Raw genomic sequence first — 21923 nt, forward strand, 5'->3', positions numbered from 1 at the left:
AAGCCCTTGATTTTGTCAGACAGAATAAAAATATGTTTCTTTCTTTCTTTCTTTCTTTCTTTCTTTCTTTCTTTCTTTCTTTCTTTCTTTCTTCTCTGTCTTGGGATTTGGTTAAAAAAAACAAAAAAGCAAAGTTCTTCAAATTGCTATTTATCTTATATTTGCCACAGGTTTTTGTTATTTTAAATCTAAACATTGGAAAGCTTGGCTTGCTTACTCATAAGTACATTTCATTTATAGTTACATCATTATCCTATATCCAATATTCATTGCCACTCTCTACTCCCAACAATCTCTGATTGTGGCAACAGCCCCAATTTGCAAAAGGAGAGAATCAGCCCTAAGCACACCACTGGCTAAGCCTATTGAGTCCAGCAGTCAACTGAGGGATTTAGAAGTGATATGTTCTTCTCCTGAAAATTGAGCATTATATGGGACTTTGGGCAGTACACAGCGAGGTATTAGGCCACAGAGCTGAAGTTAATATGTCCACAAAGAATCCCAACATTCTCTGGAACCTAGCTGAAAACCAGTAAAGGAGAAAGGTAGTCATGGTTACAGTTGGTTGACAGTTGGAATGTCATGTGGGTGAGGAAGGGAACTTCTTGCTCTTTTTTCTTCCGTATGGACAGAAGGCTGTCTAGGCCCGGGTAGGAGGAAGGATGGGCTCTCTCTTGCACTATGCAAGGGGGCAACACTTGGTTAACTCTTTTTCTCTGCATTGTCCTGCACCTATTCTTCCCTGCAAGGTTTGTGCTGAATGCTTTCATGGCCCCAGAGCAAGGTATATGGCATCTTATAAATTGTGTGTATAAGGCAAAGGTGGAGAACTTCTACGGAGTTGAGTAACACTCTACTTCTTGATTCTCTGCAAAAGGCCTCCATATTCCTCACCGGCTCAGGGTTGACTCAGCCTTCCATCCTTCCGAGGTGGGTAAAATGAGGACCCAGATTGTTGGGGGCAATATGCTGACTCTCTGTAAACCGCTTAGAGAGGCCTGAAAGGCCTATGAAGCGGTATATAAGTCTACTGCTATTGCTATTGCTATATTCCTCTAAAAATGCTGAGAGCACCAGAAGGAACATGGCTCATTTGGAAATGGTGGGTGGGAGGGTCAATTTTTCCCCAACAGAAGATGGCAAATCATTATAGTTTAAACACTTCCTAAAAGCAACGGAGTAATTTGCACAATGAAAATAATAATGCAAAATGCTGTGGATTTAATAGCATATGTATACATTCTAAGATCGTATTTAATTTGGAAAATGAGAGGTGTTAAATTATAACATGATCTAAAAACTGCAGGTCTTTAATGGAAAAGATATGTTCTTTAAGCACTAAACAGACAGACAGACAGAGTATTTCTGTCTATAACATATATCCATGAACTATGTTATTTATCCCGTATTTTGTAATATAGCTAGATAGATGGAGGGATGGAGGAAGAGAGAAAAAGAGAGAGAGAGTATTTCTGTATACAACATATATATATGTTGTATACAGAAGGCAAAGGTGGAGAACTTCTACGGAGTTGAGTAACACTCTACTTCTTGATTCTCTGCAAAAGGCCTCCATATTCCTCACCGGCTCAGGGTTGACTCAGCCTTCCATCCTTCCGAGATGGGTAAAATGAGGACCCGGATTGTTGGGGGCAATATGCTGACTCTGTAAACCGCTTAGAGAGGGCTGAAAGCCCTATGAAGCAGTATATAAGTCTAACTGCTATTGCTATTGCTATTGCTATTGCTTCACTTCTAATAATCCTCTGCCACCTGATTTTCGGGGCAGATATAGTCTATCAGTATCACCACGTGGATGTAAACCGTAGTGCATTGATTAGTTTCCTGGTTTTTCAGTCCAAAATGTCCAAATCAGCTTGTGTCCAGTTAACTATACCAGCTGTGTATCTTATAACTGATATTGCCCAGGTATTTATGGCCTTGATTGTATTTCCACCATTCAATTTAGATTTCAAAATTTTCCTAACTCTGTTGGTGTACTCTCGCCTGACAATAGTTTTTACTTCTCCATGCTTGATGTTATCCAACTGCAGAATGCCTAAGTATTTGTAGGCTTAATTTTCATTGCATTTAATTAGTTGGCCATTGGGCATTTCAATTCCCTCACATGCAGTGATTTTGCCTCTTTTTATGGATACAGTGGCGCATTTTTCCATGCCAAACTGCATTGAAATATCGGTGCTGAATACTCGGACTGTGTTTGTCAATGATTGGATTTCTATTTCTGACTTTCCATAGAGTTTCAAATCATCCATATATAGTAAATGAGAAATTTTTTCAGCTTCTTTGGCTGTTTGGTAGCCTAATTTCATTTTTTTTAAGATTACTGTTAGTGGGATCATCATTATTATTATTATACAATTGTATCACAGCAGCCAGTTGTTTCGCTGGATTTGGCATTGGTTACTAGTCGGGCCCCACCCAGGGGCCTAGGACGTCATAACATATTTTCGTAATATGCGTGCAGATCCAAGCAGTGCGGCTTTTTGCATTTGACTGATGGTGATTTTGTCAATTTTTAACTGTTTTAAATGTAATTCCAGTGCTTTTGGAATAGCACCCAGTGTGCCAATTGCCACTGGAATTACCACTGCTGGTTTGTGCCATAGTCGTTGAATTTCGATTTTTAAGTCCTGGTATCTTGCAATTTTTTCATGTTCCTTCTCGGCAACCCTGCTATCACCTGGTATTGCCATGTCTATGATTGTGACCTTATTGTGACCTAATTATTATTATTATTGTTGTTGTTGTTGTTGTACAATTGTATCACAGCGGCCAGTTGTTTTGCCGGATTTGGCATTGGTTACTAGTCGGGCCCCACCCAGGGGCCTAGGACGTCGTAACGTATTTTCGTAATATGCGTGCAGATCCAAGCAGTGCGGCTTTTTGCATTTGACTGATGGTGATTTTGTCAATTTTTAATTGTTTTAAATGTAATTCCAGTGCTTTTGGAATAGCACCCAGTGTGCCAATTACCACTGGAATTACCACTGCTGGTTTGTGCCATAGTCGTTGAATTTCGATTTTTAAGTCCTGGTATCTTGCGATTTTTTCATGTTCCTTCTCGGCGACCCTGCTATCACCTGGTATTGCGATGTCTATGATTGTGACCTTATTTTTCTCAACCAGTGTGATGTCTGGTGTATTATGCGCCAGTATTTTGTCGGTTTGTATACGGAAATCCCACAAGATCTTGACCATCTGATTTTCGGTGACTTTTTCAGGCTGATGTTCCCACCAGTTTGTTGCTGTTTTAATATAATAATTTTTGCACAAATTCCAATGGATCATTTGTGCTACTGAATTGTGCCGCAATTTATAATCAGTCTGCGCGATTTTTTTACAGCAGCTGAGTATGTGATCAACAGTTTCATCAGCTTCTTTGCAAAGTCTGCATTTGGCATCATCAGAGGATTTTTCGATTTTGGCCTTAATGGCATTTGTGCGGATAGCTTGTTCTTGCGCAGCCAGGATTAGTGACTGTTGCTTTCTTTAATGTACCTGTTTTTAACCATAACCAAGTTTGTTCACTGTCCACTTTATCTTTTATTTTTTCCAGAAATTGACCATGCAGTGCTTTGTTCTGCCAACTCTCCATTCTTGATTTTATCACATCTTTTCTGTATTCTTGTTTTCTCTGTTGGGCCTTCAGTAGATTTTTGTTCTTTACTTCGATTAATAGATGTTCTTGAGTGTCTTTTAAATAATCAGCCAGTGCATGTTTTTCTTCTTCAACTGTTTGCTTCACTTGTAATAATCCTCTGCCACCTGATTTTCGGGGCAGATATAGTCTATCAGTATCACCACGTGGATGTAAACTGTAGTGCATTGTCATTAGTTTCCTGGTTTTTCGGTCCAAAAGGTCCAAATCAGCTTGTGTCCATTTAACTATGCCAGCTGTGTATCTTATAACTGGTATTGCCCAGGTATTTATGGCCTTGATTGTATTTCCACCATTCAATTTAGATTTCAAAATTTTCCTAACTCTGTTGGTGTACTCTCGCCTGACAATAGTTTTTACTTCTCCATACTTGATGTTATCCAACTGCAGAATGCCTAAGTATTTGTAGGCTTCATTTTCTTTGCATTTAATTAGTTGGCCATTGGGCATTTCAATTCCCTCAGATGCAGTGATTTTGCCCCTTTTTATGGATACAGTGGCGTATTTTTCCATGCCAAACTGCATTGAAATATCGGTGCTGAATACTCGGACTGTATTTGTCAATGATTGGATTTCTATTTCTGACTTTCCATAGAGTTTCAAATCATCCATATATAGTAAATGCGAAATTTTTTCAGCTTTTTTGGCTGTTTGGTAGCCTAATTTCATTTTTTTTAAGATTACTGATAGTGGGATCATTGCGATGATGAAGAGAAGAGGTGAAAGTGAATCACCCTGGAAAATTCCTCGCTTGATATTAACCATTCCGTAGCTCTCATTCCCTACTGCCAACTCAGTTCTCCATTGTTTCATTGCCTTTTCAGTAAAGGATGTAATATTTTTGCTAATGCCAGTTGTTTCTAAGCATTTTATGATCCAACTATGTGGCAGTGAGTCAAATGCCTTTTTGTAATCAATCCAGACCATATTCAAGTTCGTTTTTCTGTTCTTACAATTTTCTAATATCATTTTATCAATTAGAAGCTGATCTTTTGTGCCCCTGCTCCTTCTTTTGTTGCCTTTTTGCTCTACTGGCAAGATGTTGTTTGTTTCCAAATAATCCATCATGTTATCTGCAATAATGCCTGTGAGTAATTTGAAGGTTGTTGGTAAGCATGTTATTGGTCTATAGTTTTCAGGTGTTGTTCCTTTAGTTGGATCTTTCTGAATCAAGTATGTTTTTCCAGTTGTCAACCATTCATCAATTTGGCCCTTTTGTAAAATTTCATTCAGTTGCCTGGCCAATATTGCATGTAAACTGGTCAGATATTTGAGCCAGAAACCATGTAATTGGTCCTTTCCAGGTGATGTCCAATTCTTTACCTTTTTAACTCGATTTTTGATCATCTCAGTTGTTATTTCTAATACTTGCATTTGTTTGTTGCCAATGCTTTTCTCAAAGTCATGTATCCACTTTGCTTCCTTGTTGTAGTCCTTTGCATTTTCCCACAATTCTTTCCAGAATTCAACTGTGGCCTGCTTTTCTGGTTTTTCACTTTTTGTGTCACCATTCACATTAAGACTTTGATAAAAACGCCGTTGGTCTGATCGAAATTGCTGATTTTGTTTATATTGGATGATTCGTGCCTCATATCTTTCAATTTTTCTAGCTGTTGCTGTTATCTGCTGTTTTACAATCTCTACAGCTTCATTGATGTTTCTTGTATCCAATCTATATCTTCTGATTAGCCGATCTATGATTTTGTTGTTTTTAAGCCGTTGCTCATGCATGTTCTTTAAGTTACTAGCATCTGCCCTTAATTTTTTGATTTTTTGTTCTAGACGGATTTTCCACTTTGGCTTTGATGCTTTTTCTGTTGTGTGACTAGGTACTTTAATTTTAATGCCTAGTTCATTAGTGACTATTACAGCTGCGCTGTACATTAACTGGTTTGTTTCCAAGATGGATCCCGGTTCAATTGTTGAAAACACTGCATTAACCATTTTCATGATAGGGGCCAAAATTTTCTTAGGCACAGTTTTTAGTGATGGTAAACGTTGCCTTTCCTCATTAAGCAGAAAATGCTCCATGATCTTATCCTTCAATTCTTTTTGTTTTTGAGTTAGTTCATCAGTTGGTTCAGTGATAACTGGTTCTAGTGGTGGTGATGTTATTTCCTCCCTGAGAGCTTCTTCTGGGAGTTCTACTATAGTGTCTTTAGTTGTGTCTTGAATATCAGTTATTTCCGCTTGTGATATTGTTTTTTGGGTTTTGCAATTTGCCTGAATTTCCTCATGTTCAACTTCACTAAACACTTTATTCCGTATAATAAATCGCCTTTGATCTGCTAGTCGTTGTTCACTAACATTTGAATCTGGATATTGTTGTTTCCATAATTCATACATTCGCTTTAAATATCCTCTTTTTTCTGGCTCTGAGTTGTAGTAACAGGCCATTATGGCACGGTTTTCATCTGCACTATATTTTTGTCGTTTTGTTGGCTGGTCCACTTGTAGCCCACTTGTCAACGGATGTCCAGGGACCCCAACATCCACCGCGGGCCTTGTTAACCCGCGCGACGACCGATGCGGTATGGAATTCTTATTCGTTTTTTTCACCATATTGTATGGGTTGGCGGGGTTTTTTTTACGGGACCAGATGCCAACCTGTTCCCAACCTTCCTCCTTTCTCATCCGGGCTTGGGACCGGCAACGGCGGAGTTGTTGTTGTTGTTATTATTATTATTATTATTATTATTATTATTATTATTTAAATCTCACCTTTATTATATTATGATTCAAGTCAGCCAATATATGTAATTATTGCTCCTGTTTTCTCCACAACAACAATCCTTTGCACTGGGTTGGTTTGGGCTGAGAGAGAATGATTGGACCAAAGTTATCCAGCTGGCTTTCATCTTTAAAATGGGAATAGAACTCACAATGACCTGGTTTTCAGGTCAGCGTTTTAACTGCTACACCAAATTAGCTCAAGCATTTATTGACAATGGAAGGTTTTGAAGCTTCTATGATAAGTTCAACACATTAATGTGCACATTAACTCCCCAGAGCAGATCCATAAATACCAGACTTCATTCCCAAAATAAGCTACCTACAACCAAAAGCATCAAAGGAGACTTTCTTTCTTTTTACAGCTGGGTAATCTAAGAGCTAGATTTAAATTTTAATACTTTAGAAATAATAATTTTCCAACTGGGGGGGGGCGAACCCTGAAGGTTTATCAATGCTGACTATGGGTTAGTAATCAAGCAGCAGTAATCAAGTACATATGAAAAATACCAAGTTTGGAAAAGTATATGATTATCGTATCATCGTTCCTATCACCCATCTCCTCCAACTTATGACTATGGGACTTTGTTGCTTGTATTCTTACAATTTATATTGATATTGATTGTTTCCTGATTGTTTGTTTGTACCCTATGACTATCATTAAGTGTTGTAGCTTATGCTTGACAAATGTATCTTGTCTTTTTATGTACACTGAGAACATGTGCACCAAAGACAAATTCCTTGTGTTTCTAATCACATTTGGCCAATAAAGAATTCTATTCTATTCTATTCTATTCTATTCTATTCTATTCTATAGAATAATTTTCCAATCATATTCTATATGATGCAGCTGAAATAACTATTACAAGTATGCACAGGTGGATTTTTTTTTGCTCCATATGATTACATATTCATTCAGCTGCTGTCTCTGAAGAAACAGCTATTTATTATCCAAAAATCTTGTTTGCAAAATATTAATATGGAGCAATAAAAGGTTTCAAATAGTAATACCAGTTTTTTAATAATTGATTTTTTTAGAAGTAAGCAAAATCTTTTCTGATAACTCCAGGACATTGGCTGTCAGATAATATATGATAAGCTTGGAAGCATATTATTTGCTTAAACTAGGTTTGTCCAAAAGCCATGGTATAGTGATAGCTTGATTCACAAGGCAAAGTCTATGGCTCCTCAACTAATGGGAGATTAAAGTAACTATCCAAAAATGAATTGAAAAATATTTATGGAAATTGTTTAATTCAGTGGTTTCGGACCTTTTCTTCACCAAGGACCCCTTTAAATACCATTTGTGGCCACAGACCATGGCCACAGAACCTCAAAACTTAATTCAAGATTTAAATCATAACATTTCTTCAAGCATTCATGGAACACCTATGACAACATCATTGTCACTGATTTAATCCTTAACACTGCCCATGATGCAACAGCCACAGCAATTTGGTTCCTTTTGTCCTTCATAGTTATCTTGACTTGTGTCTCACTAATAATCTCTTCTATTGCTGAGGCAATATAATTTTTTTATCATTACACATCTACCTTCACAATGATTGTTGGATGATGCTAGATGACACTATAAATCATGAGGGAGGAAAGGTTTAGGTTTATAGGTTTATTGGATTTATATGCCGCCCTTCTGCCAAGGACTCAGGGCGGCATACAACATAAAAGAAAACACATATTAAAAAAATTAAAAGGGACATTAAATAAAGTATCCAAAAAACCCCAATTGATATTTACAATAAAAATTGCCACTCCCCGCTGATCCAGCCTATCACGTCCATAAGTAAGTTTTGGGGGGAGCAACCGGGATAACACCACAGCGTGGGGAGCGGCAGCAGCAGAAACCCCAGGCAGGGCGTCCCACACTCATGCCGGCAGCTGCAGACGCGCTCCATTCTCCATTCACCACCAACCACCCCGTTTCACTCATGACATTCTGGCTACAAGGCAGGAAATCGCAGCTCAAGGGTAGCCCCGAGGTCCCAGGAAGTTCTCATAGCTGGACCTGGAGCCAACGATGGAATAGGGTACCCCCTGCAAGCCCTGAGAAGGACAATCATCTCACCGAAGTCCTCCTCAAACGCAATAGGACACCATCTTGGGCATGCTCAGTAGAGTTAGGAAAAATGCCTTCACTGAAGTCTTTGATCTACATTTGTTCTGAGTCACTTCCTTTGTTCACATGTGGGATTAATTAGTGTTTTTCTTATTTCTTACCTGGTAAGAAGGAGGGTGGGAGGGAGGGAGGGAAGGGAGGGAGGGAGGGAGGGAGGAAGGAAGGAAGGAAGGAAGGAAAAAGAGGAAATAAGTTTTATTTGATTAATAATCTGAAGAGTTATAAATTATAAAATAAATGGATTTGTATGAATATGACTATGAAATCTGCTAAAATGCAGTAAAACACATGTACGTATAGTACAAATTGTAGCCTTATTGTGTTCTCTTTCTTGGCTTGAATGTCCTTACACAAATAATTCATTTGTGAAACATGTTCTGAACATTGTATAGTTTTACAAAAAAATCTTTTTTTGGTGAAATGAAAACAATTGCATCAGGGAAATTGATGTAATAAAGAGCAATATCAAGACAATTTGCATTGAGAAGTCTTTGGGAAGTGTATTTTTAAATATGTACATTAGGGGAAGTGGTAACTAAAACTTTTTTTGTTTAAAAATATGCTAGAAATATATTTTTAAGTGGCAAAATAGCAAACATTTGCACATTAATTCCCAGGTCTAATCTAAATGATAAACTTTAATACTTCTTTTCCCCTGCAATAGGAAATGGAGTGGATGAAACACAGTATTCTGTTAAGTTAATTAGAAAGAATTATATATATGGCAACGTTAATCATAAAGGTAACATTTTATGTTTTTAATGAAAAACTAAGATGATGCAAAGTATGTACCTATATTCTGGAAACAGATAAGCTCAAACAAATTATTGACCCATAAAAAGCAAAATTCTTTAGGGAAACTAAAACCAAGAATTACATTTTATGTTCTATAACTGGGCAGACCCTAAGAGTTACTTATATAAAATTCTGAAATCTTCCAACCTCAGTTGTCATTGTTAACGGAAGACTACCTGTATATTGAAAACATTTCTAGCTCAGCCACTAGGTTCTCTTGGCTGGTAACAATCCACAAAACCCAATTGAAATGAACCAAAGGTGTTGGTTCACCTGCAGGAAAAAGGCATTCCACAGTTGGGATACCATAGCAGAGAAAGCTCTTCCCCGTATTATCCCTAAACTGCAGGACATCGAAACTACTGCTGAAAAAAGAAAATAGTGTGTTTTTACAGCAGACAGAAAAAAATAATCTTTAGAGTATATAGCAGGAATTTGGATCCTAAAATCAACAGAAATTAGAGTTAACAAAAATAGGCAAATCCCTCCTGACAAAACATCAATTTATAGTCTCTTAGATCATTTTCCCCCAAGATAATAAATCTGTATGTGAGATATATCACTACAGACTAGGAAAAATCAAAAGTTTTGCCTTTTCCGCTACACAAAAATCTATTGCCATAAAGCAAATAAATGTGGGTATGTGGATCAGTCCTTTCCAACTATTTCAAGCCGAAATTTCTGACACTAGACTTTTAGTATTGTGGAATTATTTTGTGTTCAAAGCAATTGTTCTGAATGTGGAGCAATCCTGTGTTCAAAACACTTGCCCAAAGCAATCTATTTCACAATCAAATCAGCAGTTTCACACTCAGAATAGGAGATTATTTAAAGAAAATAGTTTTAATCAATAGTGTGGGTGAATAAGCTAAGAATATTTATTTGTGATGGAAAACAATAAGGCCAATGTTTCTTGGCATCAGGAACTTGAAGATATGTGGACATCAACTCCCAGAATTCCCCAACCAGCATATATTCTTAAAATCCCGCCCCCCACCAGTCATCTTAAAATTGCTGAGGTTGAGAAACACTGATTTAGGCCAGCAAGTCCTATCACCAGCTCAGAATACAAATACAAATTAAAGCATCCCTGACAGATGGCTGACTAGTCCTCATAAACATTTTCAGTGAAGTGAGGGGCCATCATTTCTCTGAGCAATTGATTACATTGTCGGATTGCTCTTATTCAGAGAGATGTAAGTTCTACTTCACTGGATGTGTGCTCAAGGGGAAGCTAAGGGAAGCTTTAATTTTCTCTGTGTTGTCATTTTGCACAATAGCTATGGAAGATGCCTGTTTCATCTTCTTCTGCAGTCAATGTTTATGTCAAAGTGCACAGAAACAGCCCCTATCTTGTCTGCATGGATTTGTCTCTTTCACAAAGTGAAGTTATAGACCCCAACTATCTCTGGATTGGACCAGATGGACAGAACCTAAAAAGTAAGTTACATTTTAATCAAAATAATTCATTTGTTTTCAAAACTCGCACTATCAAAATGGTCCTGCAAGCTCTATTTGTTCTCAAAATGTTATAGCTCTGTATGGCATACAAGGTACATTAACAATATCAGTAACAGAGGTGGATTCCTACCGGTTCGGACCAGTTCAGCTGAGTAGGTAGTAACTTGGCCTGCTCGGTGGCACCATACGCACTGCCGTCTTGTTTTTTGCTTTTGCGCATGCACAGAAGCGTTTTTTTAGTACTTCATGCATGTCCCTGAGTGAACTGACAGTAGCAGCAGACAGAACCCACTCCTGATCAGTAATAATAACAACAATGCACAAAAGCTGTAAACATAGTACTTGGAAAAATATGCTTTTTCCTCAAATTCAGCTGGTAGAGGTGTGAATCAGGAAGTGGGGGTAGGAGAATCTCCAGCAGAGATTCTCCAATTAAGAAAACATACACAAGCAAAGGATGGGATTTCAGGATTGTGAATCCCATCAATTTCCAAAATGCCTGTGAAAATAAAAATCAAGGAGAAGAGTCTTAGGAGAAAGAAAAATAGTTTAATAGTTTACAAAACCTGTTCAGAGGCGACTGTAACTCACAACAGTGGTATTTATGACTAGTCCTCAAACTTATGTCGGTTGAAGTGTCCCTGAAGTCTTCAATCACAATCCAGGTACTTGGCACCTGACTTACAGTTAATTAATGTTGCAGCATCCCAAAGTCACGTGATCATCATTTGTGAGACTTCTTTCCCAGCTTCCTACAATCATAGTCAATAGGGAAGCTGGCAGGAGTTCACAAATTGCAAGCCTTTCCTACTTAAGTTATTCACTTAACGATGGCAGCCAGAACTGCCATAATTTCCATTGCAGTCACATATCATGCTTTATAACTGCATCAGTTAGTAATGGAAATTCCATGCTCAATCACACACACACACACACACATACACACACACACACACACACACACAAACACATGCAAATCATAATATCTGAACAGTTATATACTGAAGGAGACAGTCCTCCTTCAAGTATTAGGAAAAACTACTAAGAGCCTTGAATGCCATTGTTAAACAGGAAACAAAATTGAGGTGCCTCCTAAAAATGTGATATTCAACTTTTACTTTCCAAAGAGTGCTGTTTTAAAAGCCAAAGTTAAGATCAGGTGTATATAAACTATAGCCTGCAGGCTGGACACTCAGTAATGAGCTCCACAAGATTGTAAACTTTTAACATATGATTTTTAGCAGTAGTTCTATATTTTATAACCAGCTCAAGACAATTCTTCACTCAGAGTAGCCCAGGAAAACCAAAAGCTTAGACAGACCCAAACTTGAATTATGTTGACCTGGCTTCTCATTTTTGTTGCAGGAAAACAATATGTGAACCTCACAGAAACTGGAAAGCTGATGTTGGTTGGTTTTAAGGAGCACATGTCTGGATCTTATATGTGCACGCTTTCTTACAGAGTTTTTCGAAACGACATGCAAGCAGAAGAAGAAAGATTTAAGACCTATAAATTTATGGTTTATGGTAAGCCCTATTTTAGGTTTTGCCAGGTTGCTCCTCATTAGGCTAATCTAAGCTTTAGATCCAAATTAATTAAAAAAACATTTTAAAAAGTTTGGATTTTCAAAAGGTCTAATCCACCTTTCACCTAGTCTCCTAAAGAAACAATTTAAAACAAAATATTCCATTAGACATACTGTATAATTTTAATTGTATGAAAAATAGTAGACTATGTTGGAAAATAAAAGATTCACATGAAAATATAATCAACTGCTATCTTTTTTTCTGCACTGGAAAAGATGTGCAGGCAATATATTTTTTTCTGCCATGAGTTGGAAAATAGTTCGGGGGCAAATTAAGAGGTTGGTTGGTATGAAAATACAGACTTCAGGCAAAGAATTCAGTAGGAAGTACTTCCTCCAGCCCACTCACAAAGCTTCAGGGCCAATTCAACATGATGGAAATATGTCCCAGTGTTTTTCTTATTCTTATTTTTTACCATATTATGTCCATATAAGAGTCTGAATTTGATTGGAACAATTGTATCAGAGAAAAGGGGTGCTTAATTTTTTCCCTGTGGGCCACTGTTCTAATCAAAAGAATCCCTTCCCTGTAATATGTTTTCAAATGCCTATGCATTTTTTCCATTATAATGAGTAAACAGGTGAAGAAATTCTAACAGAACAAATGTTCCACTAGAACAATATTGAAAAGTTCTTTTTCTCTATCTCAACCTTCTCATAATTGTTCTGATCTAATTAAGAAAACTTCCTCTTCTGTTTCTTTCCCAAGGTCAAAAACAATTTTAAAACATCTTGTTCACCCTTCACATATATACGGTAGTTTGCGTGCAAGGGGAGATGAACAACATGGAAACATCATGCCACTAGATGGCACCTACTACCCTCCAAATAAAAATGCCCCAGATCTGAACAGCCAAATCTTACCATTTCCTCCCCTGTGAAATTACTATTTTAGGTTTCTTAATTTTTAAATTTAAAAATTGTGTATGAACATGAGATACTTCTTTGATAAAACATTATGATTCCATCCTATTTCATGCCTGTATTTACATGATATCCTACATTTCTTAATTGGTTAACAGAATCTCCATAGCATGTAAGATCCCATTAAATGTGATAGCATGACAATGCTAAGAAAATGAATTGGTTTTCCACAGTGTATAGAACCCAAAAATATATCAATCCCATTTTCACCTAGTATTTTATCTGCTTCCAAGTAGTTTATGCTATTTTATGTGGCACTAAAAAAACATAAGTGATTATGTATTATATTAAAGGCATAGTAATCTCTTCAGTTGTTCCAAAATGATAAGCCTCCATTACCTCAAACTTTTCAGATTTTCAGTTGATCCCTACACCTCTGTATTTTATAGCAACTTGAGATGTAGATCACACTGGGCAGTTTTTGTAGTTCATACTGGAAAATATATATAAAATAATGTAATGTTATGTTGTTATTATATTATGTTACGTTACATTGTGTGTATATCAATCAATCAAAAGCCAAGAACACTAAACCAGTGTGTCTCAACCTCACCAGTTTTAAGATGTTGGACTTCAACTCCCAGAATTCTCCACCCATAATTACATCTTCACCGAAGTGCCTGTTTTTAGATATTTTTTTCTTCATTGTGACATCTGTATGCTAGTCCAAGTATCCTCTGGAACATTCATATTTAAGTAGCAGGCAGAAATCTATATAAATAAAAGCAAAATACCACTCATGCAGCATCACAGAATCTTCAGAATTGTAAAGCCTACAAACTTGAAATTTGGCTTCTAGGTGCTCACTAAGGATTTTTCAAAATGACATCAGATCATTAGTATTTTTTATATTATTGTTAACCCGCTCTGATGATAAGGAGTTAGATGTTCTACTCCCCCTCCCCACCTGAAAACCCCAACTGCTACTTGGGCATAGCCAGCACATGACTCTTCTAGCCTTCAGGCTGGGAGTTTGGAGAGGATCAATGGGGACAGCCCAAGGAAGAGAAGGGGATAAGATAGGAGAGGCCTCTGTGGAGTAAGCGAGAGGAGAGAGAGGGAGAGGAGAGAATGATCATAACCACTCATTAATTTTCAAGCTGTAAGTGTCAATTTATCAAGCCTGATCACATAGTTTTGTAGCGGAGCACAGATATTCAGCTAGTATATACTGTACATATACACATATATTATGAAGATATTATTTTTTCCATCCTTCTTGAGAAACAATGAGAAAAAGAAAATAAACCACGCTATTGAAATGGCTATCCCAAAGTAGCATATTTGTGTACTTCATCTCATCAGTTTGTGAAGATGGTATGTAGATACTTCAAAAGAGAATGCTCCAGATTTTTATTCTGTATTTCTAATGCAGATAATAATAATGTAGATAATAAACCAAGATTTATGAAGAGCAACAACATATTACTTTCCCCGCCACTTACATTCTATTTCTTTCCTCATCCCATTTTTTGAAGCATATCGAGAACCAGACTATACTTATCGTATATCTGTTCACTTTACAACCAAAGAATGCAAATTAACAGCTAATAGACAATTCTTTGAAGAACTACAGAAAATCTTGAATAATCTGATTGATTATCTGAAATGCCACATCGCCGATTCATCATACAGATGTTTTTCTGTCAAGCGACCCAAACATGGATTAGTAGATGAACTATTCATTGTTTTTCAAGGTAATATAAAAATAATACTTACTTTTTCAACATACTTTTTCTCTTATCTGGACAACCTGTGTGGAGCTGGATTGTGGGGGGGGGGGAGTCTCTGTTCAATATAACTGTTTTCAGTGCCTTTCTTATTGATGGTATGATTTCATCAAATCATAATCCCTTTAATTTAGTTCTGTGTCCTCGCCCTCAGCCAATTTTATCCATTTAATACAGGCATAGCTGCTCTCCCTTTGGTTTTTGAAGTGAGCTTTGTTAATTCTTCCATTTGAAAATTCCAAGATTGTGTCATTCCGAAATATATTCTCTTGAATTCAGTCACAAGAGGTTTGCTATGGGTAGTCCATGGAAAACTCTGAACAGAAAATTATTGCAGGCTAATTATTATCACCAGAGCTTCTACTGTATTTTGAGGGAGGGGGGATTGTCACAGGCTAAATCTTTTTAATCCAGCATCAGCAAAAATTCTATACATCTATTGGAAGTTCAGCTGAAAGACGAAATCTGTTGCATTGCTGAAGTGAAGTGATGGTATGACTAATCTGCACCCTGAGTGGAGTATATATCTTGAATTCATTGCAATTTCGGGGTCATAGAAAAATTGGGAAATATTTCCTCAGGAAACTTTGACAGCCAGTATGAAAATGCTTCTTTCAGCTGCTGTCCATGGTACCTAATCAGATAAATTGGGACTCTTAACAGCTTTTTTCTTCCCACTTCCATCTGCTTTCACTGTAACAATTGGCTTTACATGTTTTGATCTGGGTAACTCAAAGATGAAGCTGGATTACAGGTTATGTCTCTTTTAAATTAATTGTTCTTCCTAGGAACAGCTCTACATAAGGCACAGTTGTTATGGCCCAGGGAGAAATAGCCTTTGTGGCTGAAATCATAAATCCATACAATTGTGAGTCCCATTTCAATGCCCAGGTTTGAATTATTTGTTATATTTAGGCACAATTCATAGAGAAGTATATTTTTATCTGCAAATGTTTATTTCTTTTTGTCATTTAGTAAATCCATTTGCCCCTGGCTGGGAGGTTAGTTGCCGTCACATTACCACTGACTGTGAAGAAATTACCAACAGCCATATACATAAGGTTCGAGATTTCCCCCCCCCCCCCAGACTTTTTCAAACTGGCATGTTTCTGGATACTCAAAATACCAAATAGTTTAAAAGGTGTCAAACTGCAGGTTGTGGTTGCAAGAACCTATCGCTGGGCCCTGGGATCTCCCTGCAGATTTAACTATTTAACTTTAGCATCAAAATGCAGAATTCAGTGGTGGGGGGTGAGAAATAGGGTATCAAAGCATAGAGACCTTTGAAACCTCAACAATAAAAATAGGTAAATATCCTATTTACCTATTTTTATTCCACCAATTAAAAAGAGGGGAAAAATTAAGCCTACCCTGTTCAGTGAACTGATGCATCAGCACAATTGCCCTGCATCCTTTAGAGTCTGAAAATTAAAATAAAATTAAGTCATCCTGAACCAGATAAGCTGTGTTCCTGCCAAAATAGATAGATCATTAAAAAGTATACTTCCATAAACGATGAAATGTCACAGTCACTTTCTTCAGAGTTACTAAATTAGATTGAGGATCAGATTGCAGATCATTTTTCTGTAAGAACTTTAAATAACAATAAAATCCAACCCAAGATCATAGAAGTTTATTCTCTCATTGATTGTCTTAATCAGCTTTTAGAATACTATCAAGATTTAATACAGAGGTCTTCAAACTTGGCAATTTTATTGTGGACTTCAAGTCGGCTGGAGAATTCTTGGAGTTGAAGTCCACAAGTCTTAAAGTTGCCAAGTTTGGGGACCCGTGATTTAATGCCACCTTGGCATAGAAGAAATGCCATCATCCAGAAACACTGCTTCTGGGCCCCCACCCTCTAAACTGAGACAAACTCATAATTTCTCACATAAAAAATATATCAAATTATTCAATTCCATTTAGAAGAGGTACCTGAGCGTAACTGGGAGCCAAGACATCTAGGCCCCTTAAGGTTAAAATCAGCACTTTAAATCACAAAATACCTTGAAATCTATCTTAAATCAATGCAGGGATTTTATCAAAACACAAAACTGCAACACAAGCATTGGCAGCATTCCCCCATAAACAGAGAGAGCAAATACCAGACAGGATTGACCTAAAGGCTTATTAGAAACATCAATATAAATTGTTACAGCATTTATTTTATCCACCTGGTTATTTGGGAGTGTGTTTCTGATGTATCCTTACAACTAATGTCCATTGGTGTTGGGTGCCCAATAAATTTAAATAAATAAAGTTTGTAAAGTGGACTGGATAAGAAACAGCGTTTCCTCCTAGAAATCTGGGAAGGGTGGCATTGGCCACATGAACTCTTTGGTTTAATTTACCTACAACGAAGCCTAGAAGATCCTCAGGCAGTTGACCCTTTGATTGGCCTTACATTATGTGAGCAAGATTTCAGGACGCTGGGCATCAAGGTTTATTCCTATGATTTCATTTATTAATGTTCTTGTTTTAATGTTTTAGGCTCGAGGGCTCATTGAAAAGTTTTTCCGTGAACAATGGTACATCTTGAAGCATGAGTTTATGAAGATCCCTGCAATCCATTATATAGATCACAGTTTCCAAGTCACTCGGCTAGACAGCTGTCGTCCAGGGTTTGGGAAAAATGACTTCATCCACAATGACTGTGCAAATTGCTGTGGTATTTATTTTAATCCATGTGCTTATTTACTCTAGGACTCTGCTTTTGATTTAACCTCACAACCACCTTACCATTTGTGATTGGTCATAGTTTACACGACAATGGTTAAATCCTCTTAGCTTCTTGGTTAAATCAAGCAAGAGCATTCATTTATTTTGACAAAAACCATTTTAGGGGGATTTTTTTTTTTTACTGAATTTGATTTAGGGTTCAGGTTTTCTTTTAAGTTTACTGCCACCTGCTAAAATGGTCTATAGCTGCACAGTGTAATGTCCCAAAAGGAATTATATTAAATTACTATAGGTAGTTTTCAAATACTGTTTTGGGTTATCAAAGGTTCTCTGCAATTTTACTCAGTTTTATCACTAAGAAGATTATTCCCCTGTACCAAGATCTTTTTAAATCTTATTATTGGCTCTAGGCTATATGTTTTTTCTGCTCCTCTCCATTGTGCCAATCAATCTGCTTATTTCCATTTGAACACAGCGCCTCTTTGTAGAGACAGTTGTATGACTTGAGAGGTTCTGGCCTCCTGATTTCCTATCAAGATCTTACTATCTAGCCCAGTTGTCCCTTTTTCTTCCTTTTGTTATCTTTATCTTCCTTTGTGAGCTCAGTTCACTGTGCGTTTTATTTCTATTTTCCTGCCAATATCAGCTACCTCCTAGTAGTTTTCCTTTGTGATTATACCCAGCTTCCGTGTTCTGTGCATGTCCTTTGAAAGCGCTCCATATATCCCAGATGGCTTACTGGGCTCTCCTCCCAACATCTTCTTTATTATTTTTCTTATTGGAATTGTGTGTAATTGAATTTCCAGTGTTGCTAAGAGGAGGAGGAAGAGGAGGAGAAGGAGGAGCTAAATTATAGCATCAGACACTTTGAATTTCATTGTTTTATGAAGTTCCAACCTCTGATTGGGGGATTCTCTTTGTTCATCCCTCTCTATTCAATTTCAGAAGAATTCCTTATTTTCATCAAATCATTTTGCATGCTCTCTTTTAATCTTATCTGTTCCGTCATCTCTTCTATTGCATTAATTGCACTTTCCTATTCTGTGTATACACACATTTTCTCATCTTCACTTTAATAGCCATCATTTCCCCTCATATGCAGCCTTGATAGAATAGAATTCTTTATCGACCAAGTGTGATTGGGCACACAAGGAATTTGTCTTTGGTGCATATGCTCTCAGTTTACATAAAGAAAAAATAAAATATATTCATCAAGAATCATAAGATACAACACTAGTGATACTTATAGGATACTAATAAGCAATCAAATTATACTAAGAAACAATAAAAACAATATAAGTTGTAAAGATACAAGGAACATGGATATAACCATAAGTGGGAAGGGATAGGTACTAGCAAGGATGAGAAGAAGAACAGTAATACAGTCTTAGTAGATAATTTGACAATGTTGTGGGAATTGATTGTTTAGTAGTGATGGCATTTGGGAAAAAACTGTCCTTGTGTCTTATTGTTCTGGTGTGCAGAGCCCTAAACCATCATTTTGAGGGTAGAAGTTGAAACAATTTTTATTCAGGATGTGAGGGGTCTGTAGTTATTTTCACAGCCCTATTTTTGTCTCATGCAGTATACAGTCCTCAATGGAAGGCAGGTTGTTAGCAATTTTTTTCTACAGTTCTAATTATCCGTTGAAGTCTTGTCTGCCTCGTTTGGCTGCAGAGCCAAACCAGACAGTTATAGAGGTGCAGATGACAGACTCAATAATTCCTCTGTAGAATTGAATCAGCAGCTCTTTGGGCAGTTTGAGCTTTCTAAGTTGGCACAGAAAGAACATTCTTTGTTGTGCTTTTTTGATGATGTTTTTGATGTTAGGTATCCATTTTAAGTCTTGAGATATGATAGAACCTAGAAACTTGAACAACTTTACCATTGATATTATAGAGTATTGTCTACTGTATTGTAAAAGATGATAGTATAGGAATGTTTCTCCTAAAATCTACCACCATTTCTACAGTTTTGAGTGTATTTAGTTCAAGATTGTTCTGGTTGCATCCAAAGGCTAGTTGTTCAACCTCCCATCTGTATGCAGATTCATTGTTGTCTCAAATGAGACCAATCACTGTTGTTTCATCTGTAAACCTCAATACCTTAACAGAGAGATCTTTTGAGATGCAGTCATTGGTATATAGAGAGAAGTGGAGAGAACAGACAGCCTTGGGGGCTCCTGTGCTAATTGTACAGATATCTTATGTGATTTTACCTAGCTTCACTTGCTGCTTCCTGTCTGTTAGGAAGCTTATGATCCATTTACAAGTGTGGTCAGGTCCCCCTAGCTGATTTAGTTTAGTTAGAAGAATATCTGGAATGATGGTATTGAATGCTTACCTGAAGTCTACAAAGATGTTGTAGTATGTAGTGCAGAGTCATATTAACAGCATCATTTTTCAATCTATTTGCTCGGTAGGCAAATTGTAAGAGGTCTAACAGCAGATCCATGTTGGTTTTCAGGTGGGCCAGCACTAACCTTTTAAAAGTCTTCATTCCAACAGATGTCAGAGCAACTGGTTTGAAGTTGTTCAGACTTGATGGAGGGTTTCTTCGGCATTGGGATATTAGTAGAGTGTTTGAAGCAAGAAGGAACATAGCACATCTCTAGAGATTTATTAAAGATGTGGGTGAAGATGTGGGCCAGTTGGTTAGCACACGCTTTTAAGCAAGAAGGAGTTACCTTCTCTGGGCCCAGTGCTTTTCCTGGCTTTTGTCTATGAAATAGACCTTGTACCTCATTCTTTGTTATTACCAAAGGTTGTGGGCCCAATGGGATGGGGTAGGTTGTAGGTGGCTTGGCTGATGTTGATGTGTCTGAGGTGGGCATTGTGAAGATGGGTGGCAGTAGTCAAATTATTTTAGTCAAATAGGACATAAAACTATAGATAGTCACAGAAACTGTGGCTTTACATTATTATGCCACTAACATATAAAATATCTTCATTCTAAATTCTGTAAATCAAATTATAGTGTTACTAAGAAGGTAGGAAAGCTCTTTTGGTATAGGGCTTCAGGGATCAGGCTAGAAACCAGGAGACTGAGTTCTAGTCCAGCCATAGGCGAAAATCCATCTAGGTGACTCTGGGACAATCCCTTCCTCTCAGCCCTAGGAGGAAGAAAGCAATGATAAACCACTTCTAAAAACTTTACCAAGAAAACCATAGAAATTTGTCCAAGAAGTCATCAAGTATCAACAATGAAATAAAGGCTAAAAAAAAGACATACCCCCCCGCAAAAAATGCCCAATCACTTATTCTGCACTTCTTGTCTTATCTTTATTATTCAGTCCTGTCACCCAGCATAAAAATTCCCCCCTAAAGATCGGATTCAGAATGTTGCATAATTTTCTTTTCAGATCACAATTTTCTCTTTCCAGCTCATCCCTGATTGTTCAGTTATCATCCTCTTTTACAGCTTTCTATTTTCATATTCACTAACAATGACCTAGATCACACCAGGTCAGAGGTAGGTTGCTGCTGGTTCAACCCGGATTGGTGCATGCACAGAAGTGGCATGGGTGCAAGCGCAAGCACGGGAGCATGCCTGAACCAGTAGTAAAGAAATTAGCAATCCACCACTGCACCAGTTCATACCTTCTGTTATACTTTTCATCCCTTTCATTCAAAATCAAATCTTTACCTTTACTTCCCTGCATGTATTGATAACTCTACTCCACAAGATCACATCACCTTCATTCATATCTATTGCATCTTTCCCATCTCTTCAAGTTTCACTGAGATACAATATTATCTTTCTCGTGTTATTTATTTATATTCATATTATTAATTCATTTCATATAATTCAAACCCATGCATATTTCATCTTATATGGCCCATGAGATTCAAGTATTTCAAAAATGTCAACAATGAGCGGCTATCTTCCTTTCTCTAATTGACATACTGTTTATTTATTTTGTTTGCAGTTGCCTGTGACCCTGGGAGTTACAGCCCAAACAATGACATAACTTGCCAGCCTTGTACAAGCATCCGGATTAAACACTATGGAGCAAAATCCTGCTAAATAAAATCAAAATAAGAAAAGAAGAATTGCTGCAAAGCATCTTGTTATCTCATTATTTACATTTTATGTTATGTTTAGATGTTATGCTGACTTCAAGATTCCAATTGAAAAACAATAGTTATGCATTTAGCAGTAGAATTATGTAGTAGAATTTACATCCCACATTATTGGCAACT

The 21923-nt window shown here is 37.1% G+C and overlaps 1 protein-coding gene across 3 annotated transcripts; it reads left to right on the top strand.

The window, feature by feature from the left end:
* The first annotated feature begins 632 nt into the window (after positions 1–632).
* On the top strand, positions 633–21773 carry ZPBP2 (zona pellucida binding protein 2). 3 transcript variants are annotated; one of them, XM_087711867.1, is made up of 8 exons: positions 633–784; positions 9211–9288; positions 10622–10781; positions 12168–12329; positions 14791–15009; positions 16018–16103; positions 17533–17710; positions 21650–21773. In XM_087711867.1, the coding sequence occupies exons 2-8, from the start codon at positions 9268–9270 to the stop codon at positions 21745–21747; spliced, it is 924 nt and encodes a 307-aa protein (XP_087567993.1). In that variant the 5' UTR covers positions 633–784; positions 9211–9267; the 3' UTR covers positions 21748–21773. The 3 variants fall into 3 exon arrangements, with proteins under 3 accessions (XP_087567993.1, XP_087567992.1, XP_087567994.1); XM_087711866.1 differs by having other exon boundaries at positions 10656–10781; XM_087711868.1 differs by having other exon boundaries at positions 633–749.
* Positions 21774–21923: the final 150 nt, after the last annotated feature.

The sequence above is a fragment of the Thamnophis sirtalis genome, unplaced genomic scaffold (genome assembly GCF_051295495.1).
Source record: "Thamnophis sirtalis isolate CommonGarterSnake01/CBP01778 unplaced genomic scaffold, rThaSir2_p1.2 scaffold_4, whole genome shotgun sequence".
Lineage (NCBI taxonomy): Eukaryota > Metazoa > Chordata > Lepidosauria > Squamata > Natricidae > Thamnophis > Thamnophis sirtalis.

Bases quoted from the DNA above. Each gene is read 5' to 3' on its own strand.
- ZPBP2 (XM_087711866.1), top strand. From the start codon at position 682: ATGCAAGGGGGCAACACTTGGTTAACTCTTTTTCTCTGCATTGTCCTG. The intron at 785-9,210 runs GTATATGGCATC...CCCCTGCAATAG, and splicing joins TTTCATGGCCCCAGAGCAAG to GAAATGGAGTGGATGAAACA. The intron at 10,782-12,167 runs GTAAGTTACATT...TTTTTGTTGCAG, and splicing joins AGATGGACAGAACCTAAAAA to GAAAACAATATGTGAACCTC.